General features: G+C 47.0%; 1 protein-coding gene across 1 annotated transcript in view; it reads right to left on the reverse strand.

Annotated features, from left to right (window-relative positions):
* ILRUN (inflammation and lipid regulator with UBA-like and NBR1-like domains) overlaps nucleotides 1–9,681 on the reverse strand; it is a 137,101-nt gene that overhangs the window by 45,826 nt on the left and 81,594 nt on the right. The window contains exon 4 of the mRNA XM_063954904.1: nucleotides 1,730–2,019. Within this exon, the coding sequence (XP_063810974.1) occupies nucleotides 1,730–2,019 (290 nt within the window). The remainder of the gene's footprint in view (nucleotides 1–1,729; nucleotides 2,020–9,681) is intronic.

A 9,681-nucleotide genomic window follows, 5' to 3' on the forward strand; every position in this document is an offset into this window, starting at 1 on the left:
AGGAGACAGAGTGACCTCACTGAACGTTATATCAACCCAGCTATACACCACCACTGATCAGAGGGCATCATTTAGGAGGGCTATGGACAAAGTCCTTGCTTGAGTATGTTTTGGACTGTGGGAAGAACCAAGAGAAAAAAAAAACAAAAAAAAAAAACAAAAAAAAAAAACATGGCAAGAACATAAAAACGCCACACCATAATCATCAGAATTGGTCCCATGTGAGACAGCAAAGCAAACCGTGCACTGAGCCAGTTGCCATACACATTATTGTGAATGTGTACCAAGTCTGAACCTTATGTACCAAGCTCCAAAAAGGGAAGTTTTTTGGAGCTTGGTCCCATAGTTACCGACATCTGGCTCTGATGCTGTTAGTCACTTTATGCCTATGGAGGAATTTTCAGAGGTGAAGGCTATTATGATTTCTCTCCTGCAGTTTTTGTCCAGCACTGAGGAGATGCACATGGCGCAGTGTCAGTCACTGCGCAGGAGTCTTGCTCAGCGCTGCAAATATAGCAGTACGGCGTACCTTTAAGAAATCCCCAGCCAGTACGCCGCACCGCCGGGCCGTCCACCATACTGCACCCCACTGGCTTCGTTCTGTGTGAGGGGAGGAGGGCGCCGGCGGGGTCAATCTGAATAAGGCACCAGTTTGCTAGCCAATCAGAGCTCGCGGACCGGCAGCTGTGCCTCCTGATTGGCTGCCGGTCCGCGAGCTCTGATTGGCTAACGAACCGGCGCCTCATTTCAGATTGACCCCGCCGCTGGAGAGTGAGACCGGGCATCAAAGAGAACTTAGGGGCAGGAGATGCGCTGTGCTCTCCTCCCCTCACATAGAAGAAACAAAGCAGGCGGTAAAGAGGGGTGGGGGCAATGTATATCTGTGGCACTGTATACCTGGCACAATGGGGGCATTGTTATTGCATATCTGGCACAGTGGGGGCATTGTATATCTTGCACAGTGGGGCAAAGTATATCTGGCACTGCCGGGGCACTGTATATCTGGCACTGCCTGGGCACTGTATATCTGGCACTGCCTGGGCACTGTATATCTGGCACTGTGGGGGCAATGTTGCTTCATCATTGGGCATTGTGTGTGTATATTATATAAGTATATTATACACACAATGTCCAGTGATAAAGTAATATGTTGCTCAGACTCCGGCCCTGCCCTCGATCCCAATTCCCACCTTGCCAACGGAAATGCAGGCTTTTGCGCATGCGCTAGTCATATAAATAATTTTCACCATTTAATACTTTTGATGCGATGGTTCGTAACCATCGCATCAAAAGTTTCAATGGCGGAAGCATTGCCATCATATGATGGTTTGCTTTCGATGTCCATCCCTAAAGCAGACTGTGTTTGCTTGATCATGTCATACAGATGAAGCATTCCATGGCAGCACTGACACATGGGATAACACTTGGTCAGCTGTATTAATGACCAATGCAAAAGTAAACTCCACTGTCTTAAGGGAATGTAGCAATAAGGGCAAAGCATCGACTATACACTTAACCACCCACAACATGTAGCAGTAAATGAAAACCAGTCTTTGTTTCTGCTATGGTTTAATTCTGTCTTTACCTGCAAAAAAACTGGTAACTGCTGACATATACTCACTTAATATTTCCTGCTCCACTACAATTACAGATTCTTTCCATCCATTACTTACTCTCCAAACCTTTGTAAGCTTGTTGTCTATTTTTTACATTCTCCACTGCATCTCACCTCTCTATAAGTTGCTACAGAATGGCTGGCTGGATGATCCGTTGCACATATATTTACAGAGGTCTGAGATAGTCCATTCTGTTCTCTTTCAGGAGTCTCTGTTTCAGGTTCCCAGGATCCCATATTTTCCCCTTCTGGGGATCGACTCTTCTGAGGTGATGCAAAGGGGTTGTAGTCTCCACCAAGATTGCGATGAGGCTGAGTGTTGAACTCCGTCTCAAAAGAGGATAGTTGCTGTGTGACACCTAAGAGGCCACCAGCCTCCACGCTGAGAATAACCCAAATCACATCTGATGGGAAAGAAATACAAAAATATTAGATAAGATGAGACAGAAAGACAGTATAACAATTGCCATCAAATAAACCAGCACAATAAATTGAAGAACAACAAAATGTGGAATTTCCTTTAATGCAGTGGTTCTGGATTGGGGGTCCATGACCAAATCAGATGGTCAAGTTGATAGGCAAAACTATTTTTCTGAATTTCTCAAGAAGGATCTTTTGGCCCAGTGGGGCTTTGAAATCCCCTCCCTGATATTCTAGGGGCACAGTGATTCAATAGAGGTTGGGAACCACTGCTTTAATGTGATTTATGCCTTTCGGTAACCAACATTTCTACCCTATTTATTTGGTAAAAAGCTGTAGCCACATATGTACTCAATTTATCTTATGTTTTAACTCATGGCACAATCTTATTACACACTTTTTTCTGGGGAAGGACTACCTTTGAAAGTACTGCACAGTGATATATATTTGTACATCAAATACAAGACACACTACCTTATAATTGCAGGACTTTAGTCCTGCTATGCAGTAATAACAATAAAAGGATTTTTATACCTACCGGTAAATCCTTTTCTCCTAGTCCGTAGAGGATGCTGGGGTCCACTTTAGTACCATGGGGTATAGACGGTTCTGCGGAGCCATGGGCACTTTAAGACTTTTTCAGAGTGTGAACTGGCTCCTTTCCACTATGCCCCTCCTCCAGACATCAGTATAGGAACTGTGCCCAGGGAGATGGGCAATTCGAGAAAAGGATTTACTTTTAAGTTAATGGTGAGATTCACACCAGCTCACACTTCAACCATGCCGCACAACATGGCATACAACATAACACATGCCAACGAGCATGACCATTGCAGCAACGTGCTGAAACAATTGAACACAACACCTGTGTAAAACTAAAAACAAATTAACTACTGCAGGTAAAGTACGCACTGGGTTGGGTGCCCAGCATCCTCTACGGACTAGGAGAAAAGGATTTACCGGTATGTATAAAAATACTGTTTTCTCATACGTCGTAGAGGATACTGGGGTCCACTTTAGTACCATGGGGTTATACCAAAGCTCCAGTACGGGCGGGAGAGTGCGGATGACCCTGCAGAACCGATTGACCAAACTTTAGGTCATCAGCGGCCAAGGTGTCAAACTAGTAAAACTTAGCAAACGTGTTTGTCCCTGACCAAGTAGCTGCTCGGCAAAGCTGTAATGTCGAGACCCCCCGGGCAGCCGCCCAGGATGAGCCCACCTTTCTTGTAGAATGGGCATTGACCGAATTCGGTATCGGCAATCCTGCCGTAGAATGAGCGTGCTGAATCGTACCTCTGATCCAGCGCGCAATCGTCTGCTTAGAAGCAGGACACCCAATCTTGTTGGGAACATACAGGACAAACAGAGCCTCTGTTTTCCGTATCCGAGCCATTCTTGCTACATAAATTCTCAAAGCTCTGACCACATCCAGAGACTTTGAAGCATCGAAGGTGTCAGTAGCCACTGGTACCACAATAGGTTGGATTACATGGAAAGAAGAAACCACCTTTGGAAGAAATTGCTGACGAGTTCTTAATTCAGCCCTATCTTCATAGAAGATCAAGTAAGGGCTCTTGTGAGATAAGGCCTAACTCAGACACCAGTCTTGCGGATGCCAAGGCCAACAGCATGACCACTTTCCAAGTGAGAAACTTTAACTCCACCTCCTGGAGAGGTTCAAACCAATCTGAATGCTCAACAGCCATGCCGTCAAACGTAGCCGCGGTAAGTCTTGATACACGCACGGCCCCTGCCGTAGCAGGTCCTCTCGAAGAGGAAGAGGCCGAGGATCTTCTATGAGTAACTCCTGAAGATCCGGATACCAAGCCCTCCTTGGCAAGTCTGGGAAAATTAGGATCGCCCGAACCCCTGTTCTTATGATCTTGAGAACTTTTGGAATTAGTGGAAGTGGAGGGAACATGTACACCGACCGAAATACCCACTGGGTCACAAGTGCATCCACTGCTATTGCTTGTGGGTCTCTCGACCTGGAACAATATCTCTGAAGCTTCTTGTTGAGACGAGATGCCATCATGTCTACTTGAGGAACACCCCAATGACCTGTCACCTCTGCAAAGACTTCTTGGTGGAGGTCCCATTCTCCTGGGTGGAGATCGTGTCTGCTGGGGAAGTCCGCTTCCCAGTTGTCCACTCCCGGAATGAAAATTGCCGACAGAGCTCTTGCATGTCTTTCTGCCCAGAGGAGGATCTTTGTCACCTCTGCCATTGCCGCTCTGCTTTTCGTTCCGCCTTGACGGTTTATGTATGCCACTGCTGTTACATTGTCTGACTGGATCTGAATCGGTTGATCTTGAAGAAGATGCACCGCTTGTAGAAGGCCGTTGTAAATGGCTCTCAACTCCAGAACGTTTATGTGAAGACCGGTTTCTTGACTTGACCATCTTCCTTGGAAGCTTTCCCCCTGTGTGACTGCTCCCCAGCATCGGAGACTTGCATCCGTGGTTACCAAGACCCAGTCCTGAATCCCGAACCTGCGTCCCTCTAGGAGGTGAGAACTGTGTAGCCACCCACAGGAGCGAAATTCTGGCTTTGGATGACAGGATTATCCTCTGATGCATGTGTAGATGGGATCCGGACCACTTGTCCAACAGGTCCCACTGGAATACTCTGGCATGGAATTGGCCAAATTGTAGGGCCTCGTAGGCCACTACCATCTTCCCCAACAACCGAATGCATTGATGGATCGACACTTTTGTTGGTTTCAGAATTTGTTTGACCATTCTCTGGATTTCCAGAGCCTTTTCCACTGGAAGAAATACCCTCAGTACTTCTGTGTCCAGTATCATCCCCAGAAACGATAATCTTGTCGTCGGTTCCAACTGCGACTTTGGAAAAATTATGATCCGTGCTGTTGAAGTAGTCTGGGAGAGTGCAATGCTCTGCACCAACCTTTCCCTGGACCTTGCTTTTATCAGGAGATCGTCCAGGTAAGGAATTATATGGACTCCTCGCTGTCGAAGGAGGACCATAATCTCCGCCATCACCTTGGTAAACACCCTCAGTGCCGTGGATAGCCCGAACGGCAACGTCTGAAATTGGTAATGACAATCCTGCACTACGACTCTCAGATAAGCTTGATGTGGAGGATAGATAGGAACATGTAAGTAGGCATCTTTTATGTCCACTGACACCACAAAGTCTTTTTCCTCCAGACTGGAAATCACTGCCCTCAGAGATTCCATCTTGAATTTGAACCTTTCCAGGTAGAGATTCAGCGTTTTCAGATTTAGAATCGGTCTGACCGAGCCATCCGGCTTCGAAACTACGTAAAGGCTTGAATAAAACCCTTCTCCTTGTTGCGACAAGGGAACCAGGACAATCACTTGATCCTGACACAATTTTTGTATTGCTGCTGATACCACTTCCCTGTCTGGGACAGAAGCTGGTAAGGCCGATTTGAAAAATCGGCATGGGGGGAATGTCTTGAAACTCCAACTTGTACCCGTGGGACACTATTTGTAAGACCCACGGGTCTAGGCCAGATTGAACCCAAATCTGACTGAAGAGCTTCAGACGTGCCCCCACCTGAGCGGACTCCCGCAAGGGTGCCCCAGCGTCATGCTGAAGATTTGGCAGAAGCAGAGGTTGATTTTTGCTCCTGTGATCCTGGAGACGCTGTGGACTTTTTACCTTTTCTCCTTCCTTTACCCGCAAAGAAAGGGGAACCTTTAAACTTTTTGTATTTATTGGGCAGAAAGGACTGCATCTGAGAGTGATGTATTTTTTGCCGGCGCAGGCAAAAATGACGACTTACCTGCAAGTAGCCGCAGAAACTAAGGCATCCAGCCCATCTCCAAACAAGGCCTCGCCTTTATACGGTAGAGCTCATATTTTGGTCTCTATACACCACCACAATGGATTTGAAATTAAACAAACAAGATGTGCTTTAACTGCAGACTTTCCACTTTAATTTGAGGGTCTTTACATCCAAATTAGGTGAACGATGTAGGAATTACAACGGTTTCTATATGTGCCTCCCACTTTTTAAAGGGACCAAAAGTAATGGGACAATCGACTCAAAAGCTATTTCATGGACAGGAGTGGGCTATTCCTACATTATTTCATCGTCAATTAAGCAGGTAAAGGTCTGGAGTAGATTCCAGGTGTGACATTTGCATTTGGATCTGTTGCTGTCGACTCTCAACATGAGATCCAAAGAGCTGCTATTATCAGTGAAGCAAGCCATGATTAGGCTGAAAAATTAAAACAAACCCATCAGAGAGATAGCAAAAACATTAGGTGTGGCCAAATCAACTGTTTGGAACATTCTTAAAAAGAAAGAACGCACCGGAGAGCTCAGCAACACCAAAAGACCCAGAAGACCACCGAAAACAACTGTGGTGGATGAGAGAAGAATTATTGTCCTGGTGAAGAAAAACCCCTTCAATACAGTTGCCCAGATCAAGAACACTCTCCAGGAGGTAGGTGTATATGTGTCAAAGTCAACAATCAAGAGAAGACTTCACAAGAGTGAATATAGAGGGTTCACCACAAGATGTAAACCATTGGTGAGCCACAAAACAGGAAGACCAGATTAGAGTTTGCCAAACAACATCTAAAAAAGTTTTACAGTTCTGAAACAACATTCTATGGACAGATGAGACAAAGATCAACTTGTACCAGAGTGATGGGAAGAGAATAGTATGGAGAAGGAAAGGAACTGCTCATGATCAAAAACATACCACCTCATCAGTGAAGCATGGTGGTGGTAGTGTCATGGCGTGGCCATGTATGGCTGTCAATGGAACTGGTTCCCTTGTATTTATTGATAACGTGACTGCTGACAAAAGCAGCAGGATGAATTCTGAAGTGTTTCGGGCAATATTATCTGCTCATATTCAGTTAAATGCTTCAGAAGTCATTGGACGGCGCTTCACAGTGCAGATGGACAATGACCCGAAGCATAATGCGAAAGCAACCAAAGAGTTTTTTAAGGAGTACCACCCACCGCTGTAGAGCCCCAGTGAGGCTGTCAGCGTTTTTTTATATATAGATTAGTGAAACTGCTTATAATAAGATTTTAAACCTACCGGTAAATCTTTTTCTCCTAGTCCGTAGAGGATGCTGGGGACTCCGTAAAGATTTACCGGTAGGTTTAAAATCTTATTTTCTCTTACGTCCTAGAGGATGCTGGGGACTCCGTAAGGACCATGGGGATTATACCAAAGCTCCAGACCGGGCGGGAGAGTGCGGATGACTCTGCAGCACCGATTGAGCAAACATGAGGTCCTCATCAGCCAGGCTATCAAACTTGTAGAATTTTGCAAAAGTGTTTGAACCCGACCAAGTCGCCGCTCGGCAAAGCTGTTATGCCGAGACGCCTCGAGCAGCCGCCCAAGAAGAGCCCACCTTCCTAGTGGAATGGGCCTTTACCAAATTTGGTAACGGCAATCCAGACGTAGAATGAGCCTGCTGAATTGTGTTACATATCCAGCGAGCAATAGTCTGCTTAGAAGCAGGAGCGCCAACCTTGTTGGCTGCATACAGGATAAACAGTGCCGCTGTTTTCCTAACCCGAGCCGTCCTGGTACCACAATAGGTACCAGGACCACAGGTACCACAATAGGTTGGTTCATATGAAACGATAAAACCACTTTAGGCAAAAATTGAGGACGAGTCCTTAATTCCGCTCTATCCACATGGAAAATCAGATAGGGGCTTTTGCGAGACAAAGCCGCCAATTCGGACACCCGCCTTGCAGATGCCAAGGCCAACAACATGACCACCAAGGCCAACAACATGACCACCTTCCAAGTGAGAAATTTTAATTCAACCGTTTGAAGAGGTTCAAACCAGTGAGATTTTAGGAACTGTAATACCACGTTAAGGTCCCATGGTGCCACTGGAGGCACAAAAGGAGGCTGTATGTGCAGCACTCCCTTTACAAAAGTCTGGACTTCTGGGAGAGAAGCCAATTCCTTCTGAAAGAAAATTGATAAAGCCGAAATCTGTACCTTAATGGAGCCTAATTTTAGGCCCATATCCACTCCTGTCTGTAGAAAGTGGAGGAAACGGCCCAGATGGAATTCCTCCATAGGAGCATTCTTGGCTTCACACCAAGATACATACTGTCTCCAGATACGGTGATAATGTTTCGCCGTCACCTCCTTCCTAGCCTTTATCAGAGTAGGGATGACTTCTTCCGGAATGCCTTTCCCAGCTAGGATTCGGTGTTCAACCGCCATGCCGTCAAACGTAACCGCAGTAAGCCCTGGAACACGCAGGGCCCCTGTTGCAACAGGTCCTCTCTGAGAGGAAGAGGCCACGGATCTTCTGTGAGCATTTCCTGAAGATCTGAATACCAGGCCCTTCGAGGCCAATCTGGAACAATGGAGTATTGTCCGCACGTTTGTTCGTCTTAGGATTCTCAATATCTTTGAGATGAGTGGAAGAGGAGGGAACACATAGACCGACTGAAACACCCACGGTGTCACCAGGGCGTCTACTGCTACTGCCTGGGGGTCCCTTGACCTGGCACAATACCTCCGAAGCTTCTTGTTGAGGCGTGACGCCATCATGTCTATTTGAGGAAGTCCCCAATGACTTATCTCTGCAAAAACTTCTTGATGAAGTCCCCACTCTCCTGGATGGAGATCGTGTCTGCTGAGGAAGTCTGCTTCCCAGTTGTCCACTCCTGGAATGAAGACTGCTGCCAACACGGTTATGTGATTTTCCGCCCAGCAAAGAATCCTGGTGGCTTCCGCCATTGCCGCTCTTCTCCTTGTCCCGCCTTGGCGGTTTACATGAGCCACGGCTGTGACGTTGTCTGATTGAATCAGAACCGGTCGGTCGCGAAGAAGATTCTCCGCTTGACGTAGGCCGTTGTATATGGCCCTCAATTCCAGTACGTTGATGTGTAGACAAGCCTCCTGGCTTGACCATAGTCCCTGAAAGTTTTTTCCCTGTGTGACTGCTCCCCATCCTCAGAGGCTCGCGTCCGTGGTCACCAGAACCCAGTCCTGAATGCCGAACCTGCGACCCTCTAGAAGGTGAGCACTCCGTAGCCACCACAGGAGAGACACCCTGGCCCTGGTGGACAGGCTTATTTTCTGATGAATTTGAAGATGGGACCCGGACCACTTGTCCAGTAGGTCCCACTGAAACGTCCTCGCATGAAACCTGCCGAAGGGGATGGCCTCGTAGGTCGCCACCATTTTCCACAGTACTCGAGTGCATTGATGGACTGACACTCTTTTCGGTTTTAACAGGTCTCTGACCATGTTCTGGAGTTCCTGAGCTATTTCCATTGGGAGAAAAACCCTCTTTTGTTCCGTGTCCAGAATCATGCCTAAGAAAGATAGCCGAGTTGTTGGTACCAACTGTGACTTTGCTAGATTCAGAATCCAGCCATGTTGCTGCAGCACGCCCAGGGAGAGCGCCACGCTTTTCAGCAACTGATCTCTCAATCTCGCTTTTATCAGGAGATCGTCCAAGTACAGGATAATTGTGACTCCCTGCCGGCGCAGGAGCACCATCATTTCCGCCATTACCTTGGTGTAAATCCTCGGGGCCGTGGAAAGCCCAAACGGCAACGTCTGAAACTGGTAATGACAGTCCTGTACACCGAATCTCAGGTACTCCTGATGAGGGGGATATATGGGGACATGAAGGTATGCGTCCTT

This window comes from Pseudophryne corroboree, chromosome 2, assembly GCF_028390025.1.
Source record: "Pseudophryne corroboree isolate aPseCor3 chromosome 2, aPseCor3.hap2, whole genome shotgun sequence".
Classification (NCBI taxonomy): Eukaryota; Metazoa; Chordata; class Amphibia; order Anura; family Myobatrachidae; genus Pseudophryne; species Pseudophryne corroboree.